We start from the raw sequence: 23839 nt of genomic DNA, 5'->3' as shown, positions 1-23839 counted from the left end.
CCTCCCCGGTTCAGAGCCTGTACATCGAAGCTCATGAACCTCCCTTACATCTTCGCAGAAAATCATTACTTCTGATGTATGCTGCAAAAATCCGTAGTCTGCCGTCTCATCCTTGTTGGAGATGTCTCTACAATACTGAATGCGAGTCATTTTATATCAGTAAACCTAATGAAAACCGACCTGCTGCACTTAGATTTAAGGAACTGGCTCAATCATGGAACATAGATATCAGCAATATATTTCAGGACAAAACACCACCAGAACCACCCTGGGCAAATATCTGTGCAATATATGATGACTACTTTCAACAGTGGGGAAAGAACACGCTGTCTCCTTCCAATATCGCACAGTTACATGCAACTTACACTCTTTCTAATTCAAACGCATGTGAAATCTATACAGATGGATCAAAAACCGAGACCCAAGTAGGTGCTGCTGCAATCTTCCCAACATTTAGCACTTCTGTCTCATTGCCAATAGAATGCAGTATCTTCACTGCTGAGCTCTATGCTATAAACTTAGCTCTGGATCTCATTATTGAACAACTAATTCCGTCTGCTTTAATATTCACTGACTCACTCAGTGCTGTCTCTGCCATAAATACTAATACCAAATCCTCTCACCCTGTAGTAAAACAGATTCATTCTAAGTTACTTGCCTGTATGGAATTGAACCAAACTGTGACATTCTGCTGGATCCCAGGACATTCTGGAATATCCGGCAATGAAAGAGCAGATCATGCAGCCAAACAACCAGAAACCACTATTTCGCAGACTTTTCAAGTTCCATATACGGATTACAAACACATTATCCGTAAAGCAGGTTATAACAGCTGGTCATTAATCTGGAAAGGTTATCCAGGAAATAAACTCTACCAAATAAAACCGGAACCAAAGCTGTGGCCCTCCAGCTTCCAGAAAAGCAGACGAGAAGAAACAATCTTAGGAAGGCTCAGGATTGGGCATACTCATCTCACTCACCTGTATCTGTTAACTAATGAAAGCGCTCCACAATGTCCATCATGTCAAGTACAACTGACCATTCGTCATTTGTTAGTGGACTGTCCTCTCTTTCAAAACATCCGCTTAGACACTTTTAAATCGTTAACTAATATGCAGACATCAATAAATTTATCTCAGATTCTGGGAGATGATCCTAATAAAAAAGAACTGTTTACTTTCCTAAACCGGATAGGGATATATAATAAAATATAGTTATTTCATATTCACCATTAGAAGACACAATATGGCCCAAGTAGCCTATGTGTCGTTAAACACAACAACAACAACAACAATGTAAAGCATCCTCTGTACCACAACCAGGAGTAAAGCCATATTGTTTGAGAACCCCAAACTTTTCTTGCATATATTGCAATATTCGCTGTGAAAGCATGCATTCATAGATCTTGCCCAAACCTGGAAGAAGCGCAGTTGGATGATAAGAAGAGGGCTCGGTTTTAGGCTTTTCAGGTGACTTCAAAATGATCTTAAGAAGAGCATCATTCCAAGGCGAAGAAAAATTCGTTCAAGCAGGGATTTGTTGAAAACCAGAAGAAGATGCTCAGGAAATAATTTGAAGAAAAGCTTAGTAACTTCTACAATGAGGGCCATAGCAGGACACCTGTTATTATGAATTTTGTTAACAGCTGAATTAAGATCTTCCATTGAAAATGGTTCATCTTGAATATCGCTAACACAATCACAATTTAACCGATCAGTTCTATCAGAATGCTCCACATGCTGCGATCCATTGACTAGGTGATCAACATTAATACTGCTGAGCCAATCTACAGTTTCAGTCTCCACAATGCATAGAACTTATCACATCCTCTTATGGCCTTAATTTGTGTAAACACTACATATAGCCAATACCCTATGAATCCTCATTACCAGCTGTTTGCACTAAGTTTTTCCATGCATCAAATTTCCTTTTAGCTATTAAATGGGTATATTTTCTTTTGATCAATTGATACTCAGTTTTCAACCTAGCAGTAAATTCTTTGTTATCCCACAATTTCTGACGTTGGAACTTCATATGTGCCCTGTTGATCATATGTGCCCTCTGTAGATCAGTAAGATCAGAGGACCACCATTGCTCTGGAATATGTTTACTTTGGTTTAATTTCATGGACTTCCTCGAGGCGTCAAATAACTTCTGCTGTAATAGTTGAACCAAATCAAATGTATTAATTCTATTCAACTCAGCTAACAACATTTCACCAAAAATTGTCCTAACAAATCCATCAAACTTACCCCAAAATCATTGTGTTTAATCACAAATCTTTGAAGTTGTAATAAATGAGGCTCAATAAATCTACTTCTAACACAGCCTAAGTTGAAAGTAATCGCTCTCTGATTACTTTTAAATGAAAAAACCGCTAGGGGGATGCTTGTGTCCGGCTGCTTGTATGATGCGCTCTGTAAACTTTTCTTGATTTGTGTGTTTTTTAATTAAAGTATTAAGTTCCTATTAGTGCTACCACATAAAGATAGGCCCTTGCATTGCCAGATGCAAGTGCTTTATTAATTGAGCAGACTTTTCTTGGTGCAGTATAACCTTAGTTGTTTTTGCGCCAATAAAATCAAAATCAATCAATTGAGCAGACAACAGATAAGTATTAAATGAATTTCTGCATGTTCATTCTGCTTCTTTATACAAGCGCATCCAGTCATCTTGTAGTTCAACTTATACACGTGTCCAACAGACACTTGACCTTGATCCAGCATTAGAGTTTCGCATAGCCGCTCTGCCTCCCCTCCTTACTTATACCCCTGCGGGACAACTAAGGCGACTGACTGGTCACTGTGCGAATTATTTGCAAAACCACAACTGGTGGTGATATTGATATTGTTCAGTAACCCTACAGTATCTGATATGTCATTCACTCAAAATGCTCAGCTCTATTGAACTGCCTCTTCTGGGATTTTCCTAAGAAAATAACGAACAAACAATAGGGTTACAAAAACAATAAATAGTAATAATATTGGCAATAACATATAGCACGAGTATATGTAGAATTCCATACTTATGTAGAAATATATACATGCATACCTCAAATAACGAATACGATGCGTTCCACGAAATTACTTCGTTAAGTGAAATTTCGTTTTAAGAGGTAAAAATACTATGGCCAGAATATGTTCCTACGTAAAGAAAATGAAAAGCTTTTTTTTCGAACAAAGAAAAGTTTTATTAAATAAACAGTCAACTTACATAAAAAGTGAAATCCCATTTTAAAATATGAGTCTAAAGTTGATTGTTTATGCTTTTTTCTCTTTCATTTAACAATTGCCTATACGGAGTTATTGCATTTAACACTGATCACTTAACAATAACACTTCTTCATTTCCACTAAAAAAATTTAAAACATTTTCAATGTCATTTACGCACCTTTTTAAATCTTTGGTTGTTAACACTTTTTCTGCAGGAACTTCTTTAACTTCGTCTTCATTATCTTTGTCTTCATTGCTAACAAGGTTTTCTAAATCTTCCACTGAAAAACCATCATCTTCTGCATTCAATAAATTTCTAACATCCTCTTCATCAACATTTTCAAAACCTATTGATTGAGCCATCTGGATAACTTCATTTCTAATTTCTTGGATGTTATTTTCTTCTTCTAGTACAACTTCTGGCCATATTTTGCACCAAACTCCATTTAAACATTTCTTATTGACTTCTTTCCAAGAACTATCAATGTTTTCAATTGTGTTTTTAATGGTGTAGTTTTTCCAAAAAGTTTTAACTGTCATTTCCTCTTTATCCTCTAGTTCAGTTAAATTGCTTAATGTTCAATGCAGATAATAAGCTTTAAATGATGCTATTACTCCCTGATCCAATGGTTGAATCAGGGAAGTTGTGTTTGCTGGAAGAAACACAACTTTGACAGGAATGCATGTGTCCAACGTGTTAAGATCAGTAGGATGTCCCGGAGTATTGTCTAACAATAAAAGAGCTTTTTCTTTAAAGTTGTTTTTTTTGATAATACCGTTTTACTTCAGGACAAAAGTGGTTAACAAACCAATCAGTAAATAACTCCTTGGTAACCCAAGCTTTTCTATTTGCTTTCCATATTACAGGTAAATTCATTTTTATGTTACCTTTTAACACCCTCGGATTTTCTGAATGGTAAACTAATAACAATTTTAATTTATAATAGCCAGAGGCATTTGATCCAAAGAGTAACGTTAAATGGTCTTTGGCTGCTTTGAACCCAGCAGCTGATTTTTCTTCAATAGAAACGAAGCTTTTTGTTGGTAGCCGTTTCCAGAACAAACCGCTTTCGTCAACATTGAACACCAAATTTGGTGGAAATTTTTCACGTTCAATTATTTCCTTTAGTTTTTCTGGAAACTTATTTGCAGCTTCAACATCTGCACTTGCAGCTTCTCCTGTTAATTTTACACTATGAATCCTGGCCCGTTTTTTAAATTTCTTGAACCAACCATGAGAAGCCCCAGGTTTCTGTAATTTCTTCAGTTTGTTTAGATTTCAGATGATTAAACAAAAATAATGCTTTTTCTTGAATCACCATTTGACTTAAAGGCATATGACGTTGTGACATATCATCTATCCACAAACTTAACATTTTCTCCATTTTTTCTAAAATTGGATTCCTTAAGTGAGTTAATTTTGCCACTGTAACATCTGTACAATTCTGAGCAGACTGTTTTATTTTTTCTGATTGACTTAGTATGGTTGTTAAAGTTGATTGCGCTAATCCTAAAGAATGTGCCACATCGGATTTTCTTTTGCCGCTTTCAACATGTCGTACGATATTTAGTTTAGTTTCCAAAGAAATTGCTTTTCTTTTCTTTGATTCTGACATTTTAATTAACTAAAACAAAAATATTTCTATTAAAATTTACAAAATCACGTTATGTAATGCTATCAAAGAACCTATGTCGATTATTGCAATGCGCCACACTGAAACAACGTCAATCATGTAAAGGAAATGGAGGACAGTTAAAAATCACGATCTGGCATACCAAGAAAACTGACAGATACGGATCATTGCAATACACCACACTGAAACATACCCTATGAAGTGTAAACAACAACTAAATTAGGCGAATGAAGTGCAAAACTGTTATAACAGACACACCCGCAGCTTGGGAGCACTCGAGATTACGTAACAAGTTGCCGTCAGTCACCAATCGGATGATTGTCAGGCATTGGCCTTAAATTGGAATTTTTTTTTAAGATAAATGGGGCTTGAAATTGCGGACTTCGTTATATCGAAGCTTCGGTATCAGAGGTAACGTTAACTGATGTATGCCTGTATATATATTTCAATCTATTAATTCAATATGACGAATACTACCTTCTGTGAAAATTCTAGCGTCTACACCATCAGCTCTGACCCCACTATCCAATGTATTGAAAATAAGCAATTAATATGCAATGACTGTTACCCACTCTGACCTGAAAAAATTAAATAAAAGTTTTCTGAAATCATTCTGTTGTGACAGATGTCGACTCTGAAATTCTCAGAAAAGCCCTGTAACCGTTGCAATGCAAAACAGCATGGAACCTGAGGCACTTCCCTTCTTTTCCGCTATCAAAGTTGAAATGGCCTACTCTGGTTCACTTTAGTCAAATATCGTGCCAATAACCAGAAATACTGACTCTGAACCTTACGTGGAAGAATCCCCTAATTTCTGCTTGTTGTCTCTGGGGGTCACATCAACTTTCAGATGCATCAACTCAAACACAAGTGTCTCAGCTCTAATTCCTCCTCTACTGACACTCAGAATCCAACCTTTTCTATTCTACAATCAAATAAATTCCAGGAACTACTCTTCAATACTATGAAGAAAATCCTCCATCAAACTCAGCTAATCAGTGTACCTCATACTGCAAAATCTGATATTTCCCTGGATTCTAATACACTCAATGAGGAAATTATGAGCTATCCACAGAAATTCGTAGTGTAAAATCAATATTAAATAATGAACAGGCTGAAATTTCTGACATCAACGCCCAAATTAAAAATCTATGTCAATTATGTCTTGCCACTTAAGGGAAGCTAGGAAGAACTCTAACCCTACTCTTGAAACTAATGTTCTCAAAGTGAACAAGAATTCAGCATTACCTAACGATGCCCTTAGTATTGAGACCAGATCTTCATTTTTCACCGTCCTCAATACTTCTACTGCTGCATATATTAATCTGCCAAAGCCAGTTAACATTCATGATTCAAGTCATTCAACAGAGCAATTTACTGCCAAACAGACACTGTCAGATTATTCTTCTGATATAAATCGAACTGCTCCCACCACCTGTTCTCCTCTGCGGAATACTTCTGCTTGTACCTCTACTTTACAATCAGAGTCATCAAGGGAATCCTCTTCAACATCAGTTAAGGCAACATATGCAAAAATAACTGCTGCCACATTTAACGAGGTCTTCAAACCTGTCTATAGGGCTGATGCCACAGTAAGTAAACCTGCTTCTGATTGCCAGTTTCAAATTCCACACCAAAGATCAAAACAGAACAAACTCTCAGAAAATGCTAAAGCCTCTATATCTCAAGCTACTTTTTCCAAGCTTCCAGCCAAAATGCACAAAACTCAGAATGTAACTAATGCAGATAAATCTCAATTACTCAAACAAAAGTACAATATCACAATTATTCCCGCTAAAGACTGAATTTTTGTTTCTAGTACAGTAATACCCCGACTTACGCTACCCCGACTTACGCGAACTCGAAGTTACGCGGTTCCTGATTTTTTCGTTTGGCAACGCTGCCGCCCACTATCTTCAAGGTCGTTTTTCATATGTTATCGATATACGGTGCGACGGCGGAGAATGAGAGCGAAAGATGAACAAAATTCAACTTTGCTGCTTTTATGTTTTTTATATCAGTGAAGGGGAAACACACTTTCACCATAATAACATAAACACCAACACAATTCCAGCTATCGGTATAATCGCAAATGCAATTAGATCGAGTTTACTACCAGTTTATAACAGATTCCACTAGCAGAAACGCAACTGGATTTTTATTGTTTTATGGTAGTAACCCCTAGAAATGTGAGGTGTTAATAGTGTATCTCTGCCTTTATGGTGTTGTTTATTCAGTTGCTACATGCGCGCAGCTTTGTTTATGCGTATCAAGCGTGCCTCCTCGTTTTGTAATTGTGCTTTATTCCCTAAAAATGAAAAGGAAGCGTCCTGGTGAAGACACTGCAGATTCAGAGAGAAAAAGAAAAGCAATTATCGATAAACAGAGGCGGACTGGGTCAAAAATTCTTACCCGGGAAAATTTATAGTGGCCTCATACTATGGTTTATGGCCAAAATCACACTGGCCCACCGGGGTTTCCCCGGTAAGGCTTATTGCCAGTCCGCCTCTGTCGATAGAGAAAAAAAATATGAAATTGTGAAACGCTTTGAGCGAAATGAAAGACCATGTGATATTGCACGTGCTACAGGCCTAAATGAAGCAACGGCGAAAAGCACATGACAATTGCAAACTTGACAGGTTGAAAATTGAAAAGGGCTCAATTGTAAAGGGCTTAAAAATTTTAGAAAACATAGACTCCAACGAAGAACGCGTTATAGCTACAAAGCAAGGAATAAAAAAATTATTAGCTTGCTACGAAGAAATTCTGCGTGAAAAAAAGAACGCGCTGTGTCGTCAGACGAATTTGTTAGATTTTATGAAGCCATCGACATCGAAATAACTTTTTAACGTAAGTCATTTGTTTTTTAATACGTATTTTGTTTTAATATGTATAAAGAACTGCAATTTTATTAATATTTTTCTTCTAAACTAGTGTTTTTGTTAGTCCTTGGTCCCAATTAAGCAAAATTTATATGTATTTATATGCAAAGTTGTACCCCGACTTACGCGAATTCGACTTACGCGATTTTCGTCGGACCCACCTATCGCGTAACTTCGGGGTATTACTGTATTGGACCCACCACTAAATCTTGAAGATCTTATCAACCTAATTAAAGAAGAATATGGTTTTGGTGTGGATGTCCATTCTCTGAAGACACTGTGTCCTGCCTACTCATCTTTTATAATACATGCCTTCCATCACAAACGGAAAAAGTGCTAAATCTAAGATCCCTCTTATCAGAGGCTCTAGTAAAACGCTTCATGGACAGACCGCCAAAGGAGTCCAAAATCTCTTCTCCACATGCATAGCAATCAGTGGCCCTGCTAATACGCATACTACACTCTCCTCTCATCATAGAATCCTCAGATCTCAACTGTTCAGTGTTTACCTTCAGAATTGCAGGAGTATAGTTAGCAACCTAAACCACTTTAGAGCAATCCAGGGCTCACATATTTATGACATTTACCTGCTCACTGAAACCTGGCTCTCCACAGATATTGATGATCAGGAGATTATAGATGGGCAATATACAATCCATAGAAAGGACAGAGGATCTTGTGTAGGCAGAGTAGCTATTATACATTCTAACCATATACTCTGTGAAATTGCATCAAATTTCGCAAATATTGAATCATTATATTGCCTTCACCATCTTGGCAAGTTAAAAGTTTTATTAGTATTACTTTATTTTCCACCTCCCATAACTAATAGTGACCTTCAGTACTTAGAAAACTCACTGGACTCTATCTTCCCTAATTCAATCTGCTGACATAGCAATGGTTTTGGGTGACTTTAACTGTCAACTGGCCAATTTAGGATCTTCTCCATCACTACAGACTAGGGCTCTGTTTAATATGTTTCACAGCTATGGTCTTGAACAAGTTTGCAATTTTCCAACCAGAGAAAATGCCTATCTTGACCTAATATTCTCCTCTACTGGTATTGAGGTTCGCAAAGACAATCCTATATTCCACTCGGATCATTTGCCAATTACTTTTGACATCACTGTGACTTCTCATAACTTTAAATGCAGCTCTCGTTCTCCATGATTCAGTTTTAGGATGGCTGACTGGCTTCTGCTTGACCTAGCTCTGAGCAATATGGACAAGCAGCTCTTTGATGCTGTTGATGACATCGATGTGCTCACCAATAACCTGATCAACTGTATCCACTCAGTTATATCTCACATTGTTCCTCAATCCCATCTGACAGCACGCTCTACCTACCCACACTGGTATAACAATGATTTAATACATAAAATTAAATCCAAAGAGTTCTATAGAAACAAGTATAAGCAATCAGGTGATAGTCAATACTACGAAATATTCAGCCAACTCCACAAAGAAATGAAAACCCTCATATTAAAATCTTACAACATGTATACAGAATCAATTCAGGACAGTTTACTTACTCACAAAGATATTAAACCATTCTGGAATTTCATGAAGCATAATGCAGATGGAACTCCATAATGCAGATGGAATTCTCTTATTGGATGAATTCAGTATTGCTCAAGAGTTTACCAGATGATAAGCACGAGAAATTGACTATACTAGAGGTCCAGATAATATTCCTGGCTTATTTTGGAAAATGACTGTCGCTACCTTAAAACCCCTACTGCTGTGGATTTTCAACTTGTTTCTCAGGCAGGGGAAGTATCCCAAGCACTTTAAGCAGGTCAGTATAGTTCGAGTTTTCAAGAAAGGTGATAAAAATGATGTAACTGATTACAGACCCATATTGTTGCAAAGCATTCTGGCTAAACTCTTTGATACAGCAGTACACAAACATCTCTTTGAATTCTTCAGGCCTTTCATTGATCAGAACTAACATGGTTTTGGCAATGGCAAGTCTGTAGTCACAAATTTGCTTCCTTTCTGGCAATACACCTTTGAAGTTCTTGATAACCACCTTCAAATTGATGCAGTCTACACATATATCTAAGGCATTTGATAAAGTCCCTCATTAAAAACTTCTGGAAAAACTTAAGCGATATGGTATCCGTGACCCTTTGCTCTCATGGCTACGCAGCTATATTATGCATTGTTCCTTGAGCATTATCATCAATCAAGTGAACTCGGACCGTTTTATACCACTAAGCGGAGTACTTCAAGGCTCTCCCCTAGGTCCTCTACTTTTCATTGTTTTCATAAATTATCTTCCTTCTTTCATCTGCACCTCCAATATTCAAGTTGCTCTCTATGCAGATGATCTTAAGATTTACTCAGCAGTGAAGGAGATAACGGATTCTCAACAGCTTCATTGTGCCCTCAATAAATTCTCTGTGTGGCTATCTCTGAATGGATTGTCTGCTAACCCCCTCGAAGTGCAAAGTAATCTCTTTCTCATCCTGCAGGTCTCCACAACTAATAAATACAGAGTACACTATTAGCTCTGTGATCATTGAAAAGTGTGATCAAGTTAACGACTAGGGGATTCTCTTCTCCAGCAGTGCTAAATTTGATGGTCATGTCCTTAAAATCACCAGCAAAGCATTCAGAACACTGGGATTTATCAAACGGAACACCTAAAGTTCAAAAACTACAGATATGCTGTCATCCTTTATAAAACTATAGTTCTCCCAATCCTTGAATTCAGCTCACCATCTGGAATCCTCACACGAAAACTTTAACAAAATTAAACCAGTCCAAAAAAATTTATATCGTTACCTTACGTTCCATAATCCTCTATTTTATCACACAGTGTACTATGAATCGCTGTGTGATTACTTTCATTTGGAGCCTCTGTGCACTAGAAGAGTTATTGCTGACATCACCCTTCTAGCCAAAGTAATCACTGGAACTTAAGAAGCATCTGATATCCTTAGTAAAATAAACTTCAGTGCTCCTTATAGACAAGTTAAGAACCTTACACTGTTTTTCCTTGACTCTGCCACCATGGACTTTATGAATTTCAGTCCACTGAACCAAATCAGCAAATGACTCTCTTATTGACTTCTTTGAAGACTCCCAATAACTGATGAACTCCATCCACAAGTTTGCCTCTTCTCTTAAACTGCAAAGTGACTAGCTCTCATCTAATTATTGTAGTTTATTATTTATTTATTTTTTATTATTTTTCTATTCTCTAACTAATTAATTTATTATTTGTTTTACTGGTAACTTAACTTAATGCAATCCTCTTTTGTACATATTATTTTAATTTTTAAAGCTATATCAATGTTTATCTTCCTGTTGGATTTAATATTATTGTTATCAATTGTGTTCATCATTCTGCTCTCAGATACACTATTAATGGTTACCTGTTGTGTGTCTTGTTGTTAATAAAATAAAAATAAAAATTTCAGGATTTGCACATGGGGGTTATACCCAGGGTTACTATCAGTCCCACCATCATGAAGGTGCAAGCAGATGATTTGGCTGTCACATCACCAAGGACCCTGCAGTGATGACAAATGACACATGTCCACGATGCCACCTGGCCCCAGAAAACAGTCCAGCACACCACCATGGGATGTAGCATTACTCAGACAGATTACACTTTTAGACATGATCGGGTCTCCAGGATAATGCATTAGAAGCCAGTGCAAAAATACCAATGAATCAAAAGAAGTGAACTGTATTACAAGTACAAACCACAGGCCATACTAGTGACTCCTACTCATAAACTATTCTGGGACTGTGCCATATTGATGAACAAGATGATCCCACACAACAGACCAGGCATAAGTCTTGTTGACAAGAAGGAAATGGCTGACATAGCAATGCTAGCAACTTCCAGAAAACAACATATGAGGAAAAGATCAGGAAGTACACAGACCTAAGACATGAAGTCAAAGAAATGTGACATATGGAAAAAGTAATGACCATCCCAATCACCATGTCAACCACCAGTGTGGTGCCAAAGAGCCTCTCAGAGAACACTTATATGGAACCGCAGAAAGCCATGATTCTGAACACCTGTAGGATAGTCAGAAAGTTTCTCGACCAATAACAGTAACTGGAAATAACCCTCCACATACCTGGTACATGTACCCATCATAGGATTAGAAAAAATCCATTAGGGAAGAAAAGAGATAATAACTCTCTACCCCTCTACAAACTCTGGCTGTATCAGGGTAATTTCTGCTGATGTCTGGACTTTGTGTGACCCAACATGGGATAACGAGGATATGCTGCTGCCTGTCTTTGTCACTGACTGTTTGTCTATATACTTGGTATAGGACATATATAGTGTAGGATTACACTATATGTGTCCTCCTTATAGTGTAGGATTCAAGCACATTTTTGCTGTTGTAACTGACAGTGTGCATGTTATGTTAAAATTTTAGCATAAGTGGTATTCATCACCAGCTGTGTTTTGAACATAGATTTCACTTTATAAAAAGAAGTATTTTACAAGTTCTGAGTTTGATGTTGAATATGAACTGAGTATCCAATTACTAGGAAATGAAATAATATAGAAGAAATTACAGATGAAATAACAGGAGATGGTGAATTTGCAACTGCTACAAAAATAAGCAACAATGATTTAGAATTTTAGATGATGTTAATGAAAAATTGAATTGGAAACAATGTTAGTTTAGCTGTTGTAATTTTCAAAGTACAAAAAATTGTCAAATTATTTCTCAAATTGCCATTAAAAAATGAAATTTTACAAAAATATGTGAAACTTGAGCATAGTATGGAACTACAACTTATATTCAAAAATATGAATAGCTCACTCATATGTTAGAGAGATTCATAGCTTTCAGAACATGCATTTTAGCATTAGCATTAGTAGAGGCATATGATGCAAGAAAGCAAGCTTATTCAGCATCAGCCAAAAAAAAAAAAAAAAAAAAAACACACACCACTCCCATTTCACCCCACCGTTCGTTCGAAATACCTGTCCAGTTGAGCCTTAAATTTGTTTAGGCTATCAACTTCAACAACAAATGATGGAAGTCGGTTCCACCAACCAACCACCCACTGGCCAAAGGCAAATTTCCGCACATCTATCCGACATCCATCCTTCCTCAATTTGAATTTATGCCCTCTGAGGTGATTATTCTGAGCAAGATGAAGAATCCCATTGGCATTGAGCATGCTCAAACTATTCAAAGCCTTATACACCTCTATCAGATCACCTCGCCGGTGCCTAGTCTCCAGACTCTGTAATTTGCAAAACTTAAGCCTTTCTTCATAAGAGCAACCCTTTGTTCCATTCACTAATCTTGTTGCCCTTCTCTGCACCCGTTCCAGCAGCTCTACATCCTTCTTGAAATGAGGCCTCCAGACCTGTATACAGTACTCAAGATGTGGCCTAACCATTGCCTTATACAAGGGAATAATCACCTCCTTATCCCTGCTAGAAAAATTCCTGTATATCATTGACAAGACACCATGAGCTACTCTTGCAGCTCGTCTGCACTGCTCAGAGAACTTCATATCTGCCTGCACAATTACCCCCAGGTCCTTTTCATTCTCCACCACTGTCAGTGTAGTACCGCAGAGTTGATACGTTGCTCTGGGGTTACTGTTTCCCATATGTAGTACTTTACATTTGTCAATGTTAAACTTCATTTGCCACCTCTCAGCCCATCTGTTCAACCTTTCCAGATCCTGTTGCAGCAGCATAGCGTCAGTAGTGTCCTTAACAACCCTGCCAACCTTTGTATCATCTGCAAACTTGGACATTAAACTTGATATCCCATCATCAATATCATTCATAAACACCGAAAACAACAACGGACCCAACACTGAACCCTCAGGAACTCCACTAATAACATTAGTCCACGTTGAGCAGTGTCCATTGATTACCACTCTCTGTCTTCTGCCACTCAACCATCCCCTTACCCATAGCAGCAATTTGCCTCCAATGCCACACTGCTCCAATTTGTGCAGCAGTCTTCCATGTGCAACAGTATCAAAAGCCTTTCTAAGATCCAAATATATAATATCAAAGTTATTCGCTGCATCCAGTTCTTTTGTGACTACATCATAGTATCCAATCAAATTGGTCAGGCAAGACCTGCCCTTAACAAAACCATGCTGCGTCTGAGCTATAACTGAATTCTTGTCTAGATGATCCTGCAGTGCTTCTTTAACCAGTGCCTCCATTAATTTACCTGGAACAGAAGTTAAACTAACAGGTCTATAATTACTTGTGTCAGCCTTTGATCCTCCTTTGTGAATTGGGGTTACATTTGCACATCTCCAGTCTATGGGTACCTCCCCTGAGTCCAAAGAAGCTCTCATAATTATGGCTAGGGGTTTGCTTACTTCCTTTGCTGCCTCCTTTAATATAACTGGATAGATCCCATCCACCCCAGGTTCCTTTTTTATGTTTATCCTCAACAATCTCTCCTCCACTTTCCTCTCAGTTATTTCAAAATCATCCAGCTCACTGCCAATGTTTACTTTACCTACATCATTCTCCTTCCTGAATAACTCCTCATGCGTGAATGTAAATGCAAAATACTCGTTTAGATTGTTAGCCACCTGAGCAGGATCTTCAACTGTTGAACCATCAATATCCAGTGGACCAATCTGATTCATCCCTTTCCTTCTTGAGTTTAAATATGTAAAGAACTCTTTTCTGTTTTTCTTTGCATCCTTTGCCAAGGATTTTTCGTAGTCTGCCTTTGCCTGCCTAATCTCCTTTGTGACTTGGTTACAGACCAACTTATATCTATCATAGGCTTCCATGTCACCCATTAATTTGTATGTATCCCATGCATTTTTCTTCTCTGCCACATGTCTCATTAGTTCATCTGACAACCATTTAGGCCTAAACCTTGAACAATATTTCTTAGTTGGTATGTAAAGCCTGGTAGCCTCCAAAATTAGTTCCTTGAATGCTTCCCATTTTGAGTTTGCTGTTGGTAACATCATCAGTTGGTCCCACTGTATAGAATTTAAATACTGTCTCAGACCATCATAGTCGCCTTTACGAAAACAAAAACCCTTCCCTTTACCTCTGATGGTAGTTACCTCCTTGAGTAAATCCCACTTCAACACACTGTGATCACTGCCACCTAGTGGTTCATTTATCTGCAGATTCTTAATACATGAAGAATCACTACTGATAATCAGATCAAGAGTATTGCTCCCTCTTGTTGCCTCACGAACATGCTGATGTAGAAAACAATCATCCAATAAATCCACAAAAGCCTTGCTAGTGTGCGAGTGACCAATCCACAAATTCCAGTCAATATCTGGGAAATTAAAATCCCCCATTATAAGACTCTCTGATTTACTGGCCCACTCTATTTCCCTGTACAATATCATATTATACTCATCAGAGTCATTAGGCCTATAGCACACTCCTACTCTCAATTTTGATTTCCTTATGCTTATGTCACACCAAACTGACTCGACACTGCCCTGTCCATCGATGTCGACTGGCTTCACTTCCTTGGACTTTGTGTTTCTTAACTAATAGCATAACCCCTCCTCCCCTCCTGTCCTGTCTATCCTTTCTATACACATTGTATTCCCCAAATTCCAGTTCCGCATTACTTATATCTGTGTGACACCACGTCTCTGATATCCCAACAATATCTGCCTTTGATGTTTTGAGCAATACCTCAAATTCATCAAATTTATTTACCAAACTCCTAGCATTGGTGTACACGCAGGTATACATGCACCTGTTTTTATTCTTAGCTACCCTAACACAACCCATGTGTTTACTTGTACCGCAATGACTCCCAGCAGTCTCTGAAATATCCTGCATCATGTTTTTCAGGCTTCTGCTCATTTCAATAGAAGCAGTGCAAGAATCACTTCCACCTCTGCCAGTGGCTACTGTTAATCTATTAGTCCTTTTACCCCCCCCCAACTAGCAGTTTTCCGACCCACCTAACACTGCTTCGACAGCATCAGCAAGAATTCTTGCACCCTTTCTATTTAAGTGTATCCCATCCCTGTAGAAGCAATCTCTCCTGTTAACAAGTACAGTCCAGGCTGAAAAAAATTCTACCCCTTGAGCCTTGCACAATCCCTCCAGGGCCGAATTGATCGACAAGGCTCTCATCATATACTCCCTCCTATCGTGTCTGGGCAGAATTGCAGACACTTTCAAATTCAACCCTAATTCACGGCTTTTTTTCAACAGTGACCTGTACTTGCTAAGTAATTCCGCCGGTCTCCTACTCTTCATATCATTAGTGCCAATGTGTACAACTATATCACCTTTTGTGCCCTTAAAAGATGATATCCGCTGTACAACGTCATCAACCTTTGCTCCTGGCAGACATACCCTGGTCCTATTCCACCTATCCTTTTTACAAAGCATGTTCCCCGTTTTCCTGACAATAGAGTCACCAACAACTACTAGTTCCTGTGGGACCAGCGCATTCTGCCTAGGGGGCTGCCTCTGTGTTGCCTGATGACCAAGTGCAAGCTCTGGCGTTGATGTGGCCAGCTGAGAGCTTGATGGGCCCCTCAATTTATTTCCTTCGAGGGCATCCACCCTGTCCTTCAAGCTCTCATAAAGGCCCATAACAACGCTGAGTTGTCGCCTGATTTCCTTGCACTCCTTACATCGTGCACACACAAAGACAGAATCATGTCTTGGCAGTATCATGTCCCGTACCCGATTGCTCCGCAAACATCAAGCAAACAGTGCATTTTAAAAGACTGTGATTCAGAGGGCAACTGCCCCCCTCAGTTCTCCCCTGAACCACAGCACTCTCATTCGCTTGAGCCTTTTGCTTTGCTGCTCTGGTATTTTAAAAGCAATGGTTGATATTAAACAATCTCTAGATATTTCTGAACATGAGTTTGATGTTATTATCATCAACATAATATCATCATCGCAACTATTTAAGATGAGAATTGAAAGGCTTGCTAGAAGAGATGCTACATTGCTTTCAGCAGCATGTGTATTAATGTTTATATTGGAAAATTTGGGCCAACAAAATACTTTTTTTTTTTAATATCAAATCACACAAACTATACAAAAATGCATAGAAAAACAACAAAATAAAAATTTAATTGGTTTGCTTTAATATTTAAATAATGCTTCGAGCTGTGAAACAAATTTTTACTCTGGTTTGTCACTACCTTCAAAATCAACACTGCAAGCCAATCCTAAAAAATTGCTTTGTTTGTGTATTATGTTATTTATTTATGTTGTTTATTATTTTCTATGTATGCTTTGAACAATAAGGCATTGTTTCCATGATTTTACCTGATTTTAGTTTCAAGTAGAATTTCGGGAATTTTACATTATCCCAAGATTTGTATTAATGCCTTTCCAGAATCAACGGGGCTGATAAAATACCAGGAAATGTTAAACCCTAGTCATATAACAAGCTCAGGATCTCCTTTTTGTTCCCTACTCAGCTTATTTTATTCCGATATTGAACATGCTCAGTGAAGGAAGTCTCCCACAAGGAACAACCTGAGTGAAATACCTTACAGGACATTTCTATGCCTCATCAAATGTGGCCTCATCAAACTGAGATGGCCTTTTATCAGCATCACTACTATCTGAGATCTGGAGATGGGGGCTTATTCACTCAAATATGTTGATCAAACAGGTATCCACTTTCTGCTTTAGCTTTTTTTATTGGTATTCCACACACTAGAAGAACCAGCTTATCTGCATAAACTACTTTCTCAATACCCTCCAAGTCATGCTCAAAATTTTGAGTACAGTATTCTATATGGAAGGCTCCGGGATCCTGATGGTAATTGTGTAAAACATTTCTTGACCTTATCCAGTTCTAACAATTTTTAACTTGTCTGTTCCCAAAGTAATACCTTTGAACGTGATAGATTTTTTGTAAAAGAACATCTGTATTCCTGCATAGAATACTTTCCTGCCACAGGGCATCGAAAATACCTTTAAAGTTGATGAATATACTCAGGAAAATTTGCCCAGAGTAATTCATTGACAATGCCAATGACAATACCCAGCAGATCAGTTTTTTAATGCTGAATTGCCTGTGTAAAGATAATTTTTTCAAGTCATACAGTGCCACAGATCTAATTTACAGCTATGCTATTTATTTTTATCTTTTAATTTACAGCTATGCTATTTATTTTTATCTTCTAATTTACAGCTATGCTATTTATTTTTATCTTGCTAAAATGTGATTTCTTCAAAAGACATTTTTTATATTTTATTTTTGTATTATATTATTTTTGAGATATGGAAACTTGCATACATATAATATTGTTATATTTTTTGCTAGTAAAATTGGCCCATAGTTCATATGATAGAATTAAACATATCAATATTTTATGGTATTCCTCAATAAACATAGACTTCAGGTTCTTTACCACATGATTAAGTATGAGAATTGCTATAGTAAATTCATATATGTTTCTTAAAAATTATAAATAATAAGTGAATTGTTCAAATTAAAAAGTTTTAATTTCAAAAATATTGAAAATATTAAAGAATGCAATTTAGAGAAATTTATATTTTAACTATAAAATTGACCATTTATAGATCTGCATAAAACAAATTTTTCCACTTAAGTCAGAAAAGGTTGTCACTGTTGAATACCATGTAACATGACTTTGCACTGCAAAAATGTTAACTGTACTTGACATTTCATTGCCATGGAACTTAAGCAAAAACTAATTTTTGTCCTGAAGCTAGAGAAAGTTGTCACCATTGAATATCATATAAAATGAATTTGCACTACGAAGAGTTAACTTAACTTGACATTTAGGTGAATGCCTAATTTCACATCAGCAAACTTGTGAAATTTGGTATATTTCATTAGAATCAGCAAATCCTTTATATGGATTTACTCTTGTGCCTGTTGATTAACTAGATTCTCAATTTGATTTATTACACTACATAATTTTCTTAGAAATTTAAGTATCTGAGTTTTATTTTCAGAAATGTGCATACTGTAAGCTAACTGGTGCAACTATTAGTTGCCAAGTGAAAAATTGTCGCAAGACCTTTCATCTTCCTTGTGGGATCAAAAATGACAGTTTGCACCAGTTTTATGGAACATTTGTGTAGGTAAAAATTCAGTTTGTTATTAATTTTTATTTTATCAGTGTAATTCTTATCTTTTTCTTAATGTTTATTAATGATTAAATGAGTTATAACCTGTGTGAATTGAATATCTGGTTATAACGTGTAAATATGGCTATAACTATATAGATATATATTGCTATCTCAACATCTTAGGATGAGAGAGAGGAAAAAAAGAGATTAAAATTAACTTTGGAGAGGGAAGGATTTATTTTGTGTAATTTTTTGTTCTTAACTTCAAGTTCTTTTAGTTATTTAGCATTACATTTATTCATTATATAATTTATTGGAATATTGTAATCGATGGATCAGCTGAGAATGTTTTTTGTTAATATTCTAATTTCCAAACAAATTTCCTTAATCCTTCTTCTTTACCAATGTTAATGTGGATTAGCAAATAAAATTCAGTATCATAGAAAAAAAAATTAATGAAAGTTTAAAATATTATACACAAACAAATCTTAACTACACGGAAAGGTTGAAAAGTTTCTAGCCTCTCAAAGAAGGAATGCTAGCAAGTTGTGAAAACCCATTTATTTTTCAACATAATCTCCCCTTAAGTCAACACATTTTCTGGCATGATCTCCTAGCTTTTATAATCTGCTCAAATAAAATTCAGAAGATTTTGATTCAAACCAGTTGATGACTGCATCCATCACATCATTGTCACTATCAAATTTCTGTCCTTTCAAGTCTTTTTCAGATTTCGAAATATAAAATAGTTCGGAGCAAAATCCGATGAGTAGGACGGAAGCTGTAATAGCTTGAAACCATGGTTACACAGCGTTTCCCGAGTCATAAACACTGTGTGTGTATGCATGTCCACCAGTGCATTGTCTTGATGCAAGTTCTTTCTGGCCAATTTCCACTCTTCTTCAGCTTCAATTCCTCACGGAAATGTCTCAGTAGGTTAGAATAATATTCTGCATTGATAGTGGCATCTTATTCTAGGAAATCAACTGTGATTGCTCCTTCTGTATCCCAGATGATGGATGTCATGACTTTCTTGGCCAACTTCTGCACTCTAAACATTTTAGGAGGGGAAGAAGAGGAATGCTTCCACTGTTTTGATTATTCTTTTGTTTTGGGTTGAAATGATGCACCAATATTTCATCCACAGTGACATACTGCCGCCAAAACTGAGCTTCATTAGCTTAATTGTGCTTCAAAATGCCACACTATCTCACGAAAACACCTCACTCTTTCCTGCTTCTGATCTGTTACAGTGCTTTGAAGACCCACCTTGAAGAAACCTTCATTCTTCAAAGGTTCACCACAGTATCATGAGCTTGCTCATGAGAGATACTGAATGTTGTTTCAATGTGGTCTTGCATGATCAGGTCATGATAGTATCCACATTTGCAAGTGTTGACACAGTAACACCTCCCATTGTGTGATGTATCTTGAACACTATTTTGTCCATGCTTATATTCTGCAACCTAGTTTTTGACCGTGGCATATGAAGAACATGATTCCCCTAATGTTTGCTGCATGTCTTGAATTTCTTTTGGCAACATTCCCTTTAAATGAAGGTACTCGATGACTGTGAGGTTCTTGATTCTTTCAATTGTTTGCCATCTTCATCCACCTTCAACACTTCAATGCCCTCTATAAAGGAAAATAATATACAGGGTGTCTCAAAAACATCGAAAGAAATGTGAATTACATAGGAACCCATAACCGGAAATGTCACGGGAAAGTAGTAGCAGAGGCACAAGAAGCAGAAATGACACAAGACAGTAATTAGTGGCATTTCTACTAATTACTGTCTAATTAGTACTGTCTAATTTCTACTAATTACTGTCACCATGAGACGCGATGTCACGCATGCATCGCGTCTCATGGTGGAACCTTCAAGCATTTCATGATGTTACAACAGATGCTTGAAGGTTCCACCATGAGACGCGATGCATGCGTGACACCGACACAGCATGGATTGGTGGACACGGTCGAACACACCTGGAGTTTCTTTGACAGTAGCAGCAGCGCAGACGAGTCTCGCCACGAGATCCATTTCTGTCTCCACAGGCGATTCATGCATGATAGATTTGAGGGCCCCACAGAAAGAAATCAAGGCTCGATAAATCAGGTGAGTGTGGGAGCCAGGCAACAACGGGTCCACCACGGCCAATCCATTGACGCCCAAAACGCCTGTTAAAATGGTCACAAACATGCCTTCCATAATGGGCAGGCTCCCCGTCATGTTGAAACCAAATGTTGTCTCTCACATTTGCTGGAACATCTTCAAGTAACCCTGGTAGAACTTGTTCAAGAAAGGTCTGATATTTAGCGGAGTTCATGCGGGATGGTAACAGGTATAGGCCGACTAAGCAGTCACCGACCATACCTGCCCACACATTTATTGTGAAGCGATGTTGTTCCGCATGGGGGCGCACACTGTGTGGGCCCTCTGCTAATCCATACACTAGGTGCATGTCTGCCAGCTCACAGTTGGTATATCAATGCATGCTCTTCGTGCGGCGACTACTGCTTGAATGAGTAAACCAGAAATTTTTCCTTTCGCGAACTGATGAATAGCGCAGTGTACCGACTTACAGTGACGTTTCCAGTTATGGGTTCCTATGCGATTCACATTCCTTTAGATGTTACCTATCTCCCCTAAACGTTTGTACCAATATATTTGAGACACCCTGTAGTTACAAATGTGACATTTCATGTGAACACATGAGAGTCACATCACAGATTCTTTCACGAAAACCTTTGTGATCTATTTAATAAGTACAGGGCAATGTTAGGAAAAAGTTGCGAGTTAGGACTGAATTTGAAAGTGTCTGCAATTCTGTCCAGATACGATAGGAAGGAGTACATGTTGAGATCCTTATCAATCTATTCTATATTTAGATGAAAACTTTTCAGCTAAATATAGATTGCAAAGGTGAATAATAATAGCTTGAGAATAAGAATAGTCTTTATGACATGAAAGATTTCATGTTGCCTTTCATTTTAGCATTACAAAACCAAGCCAACACAAAAATTTATTTTTCTCTGCTTGCTCTTTGCTGTTAGTGTGTGTGTGCAGTGATCTAGTAGGTGTAGTGCAGTGAAATAGCAGCGTTCACTTGTGATAAATAAGTAGCTTGAAGGTTCTGATCACTCGTTAGGCATATTTTTTTTTTAGCCAAGAAATTTTACTTTTTAGTAAGGATATAACTAATTTAAAACTGCGATCATAACGGTATAGCATAACATATCTTGAACGATAGCCTAAGGCAGTAGTGTCAAACCTTTTCCTGTACGGGGGCCATATTCAAAGTTAGATTTGTTTTACAGGTTGCACAGAGTGATTTGAGGAAAAATTGGGTCACATTTTCTATATCTTGTTACTCGTAAAAGGAAGTTTCTATTTTCATGTTACCGTTTTTTTCTTTTCAAGCTATATATTAAAAAATGCAAATTTGCAGCAATTTTATGTGCAACAAATCTATTTCAGTGATTTATTTTTTAGATTTTATTAAAATTATTAAATTATAACTATTTTTTTTTAAGTACTTTACCTTTGTTTCTGTTTGAAAAACTTCACTTTTGTTTAAAAAAAATTACTTTACTTTTGCTTTTAAATGCTCATTTTAGAAATTTACAACTTGAAAAGGATTACTGCTTTTCAATATTAAGGTGAATAAATAAATATAATGATAAACTTAAAATTGAAATATTCGAAAATTTTATTAAGTACAATACACAATAACATTTACTGGACAAAACTTAACATTTAATCAGATGATTGAGGCTAGATATTTTTAAATAATTGTTCAAAATTTGGTTGCAAATTTGTGACGGCAATCTCAATACATAATGAAGATTATGTCCTGATGGTATTTCTCCACTTGTTTTCAAAACCTGCACTCCTGAACTTACTCCTGTTCTATGCCACCTTTATTCACTTTCTTATTCCAAAGGTGTTTTTCCTTCTGCTTGGAAATTTGCTCATATCCAGCCAGTTCCTAAAAAGGGTGACAAATCCCTCCCATCCAATTACTTCTACTCTTTCTAATCACTTAACTCTCAACTTTTAAACTACCTAGAAACCTTCCGTCTGATCAACCATTGCCAGTATGGATTCCGTCAGTGTCGATCCACAAGTGATATTCCGGGCTATGTTACCAATTTATGGACATTTTCAATGGAAAATTTCAGTGAAATACAAGCAGTTGCTCTTGACATCTCAAGGGCTTTTGGTCATGTTTGGCATAAAGATCTAAACAAGCTTCCATCTTATGGTTTGCCAACTGTTCTTTGTAATTGGTTATCCGATTTTCTCTCTGACCACTCGCGGAGGGCAATGGTAGATTCCAAAAGTTGTTCAAACAAATTCTTTCCAATATCTTCTACTCTTTGCATAATTGTTTATTAAGAGAAACTAATGTCTTGTATCATGTTCGTTTCTCTGTACAAATTTCTTCCACAACTTTTAACAAACAACGCTTGACAAATTCACTATCATTGAACGGTTTACTTTCAAAAGCAATCAAATGTGCAACTTGATAACTGGCATGTACAGCAGATACGTTTTCAGTATGTTTTGTTGTTTTCTTAATTTGTTTTGTAACTTTGAACAGTTTTATTTTTGCGGCACTCCATTATGTTGATCATAAGATTTATGATTGGAATCAGTGTCGTTTTAAATTATATTCTTTAAAAACTCCTCACACAGTCTCCTAACACACAACACACTACTTTTTCTTGGTAATAAATGAAGAAATAGTCTTCAGTTCACCTTGCATCAAAAACATGACACTCCAAATCGATTTTCCCCTTTTGGAACATTTTTAAGAATGAATTTTTTTTAAATTCAATACACAATTAATAATTAATTCAATGCAAGGAACAAGCTATATCAAAATACATAACTGTATTATTATTATTTATTTTTTATGAAAACCCCAAAACACGAGAGATATTAGAACCTATAGTACTTAGTACTGTGGTTCTGTTGAAGGTGGAAAAAAATGTAAGCCCAGGGGCTCACATCTGGTGAGTATGGGCTTGGCACACCCGGGGTCCTGAGCTGGATATCATCAT

At 37.0% G+C, this 23839-nt stretch overlaps 1 protein-coding gene across 1 annotated transcript in view; it reads left to right on the top strand.

Moving 5' to 3' along the window:
• LOC150084577 (uncharacterized) overlaps nt 1-23839 on the top strand; it is a 316151-nt gene that overhangs the window by 158026 nt on the left and 134286 nt on the right. The window contains exon 5 of the mRNA XM_090376290.1: nt 18656-18780. Within this exon, the coding sequence (XP_090232416.1) occupies nt 18656-18780 (125 nt within the window). The remainder of the gene's footprint in view (nt 1-18655; nt 18781-23839) is intronic.

The sequence above is a fragment of the Mastigoproctus giganteus genome, chromosome 6 (genome assembly GCF_048544385.1).
Source record: "Mastigoproctus giganteus isolate SK-2022 chromosome 6, ASM4854438v1, whole genome shotgun sequence".
Taxonomy (NCBI): Eukaryota; Metazoa; Arthropoda; class Arachnida; order Uropygi; family Thelyphonidae; genus Mastigoproctus; species Mastigoproctus giganteus.
Note: the sequence above shows the minus strand (reverse complement) of the source record. Positions and strands in the feature narration are given on the sequence as shown.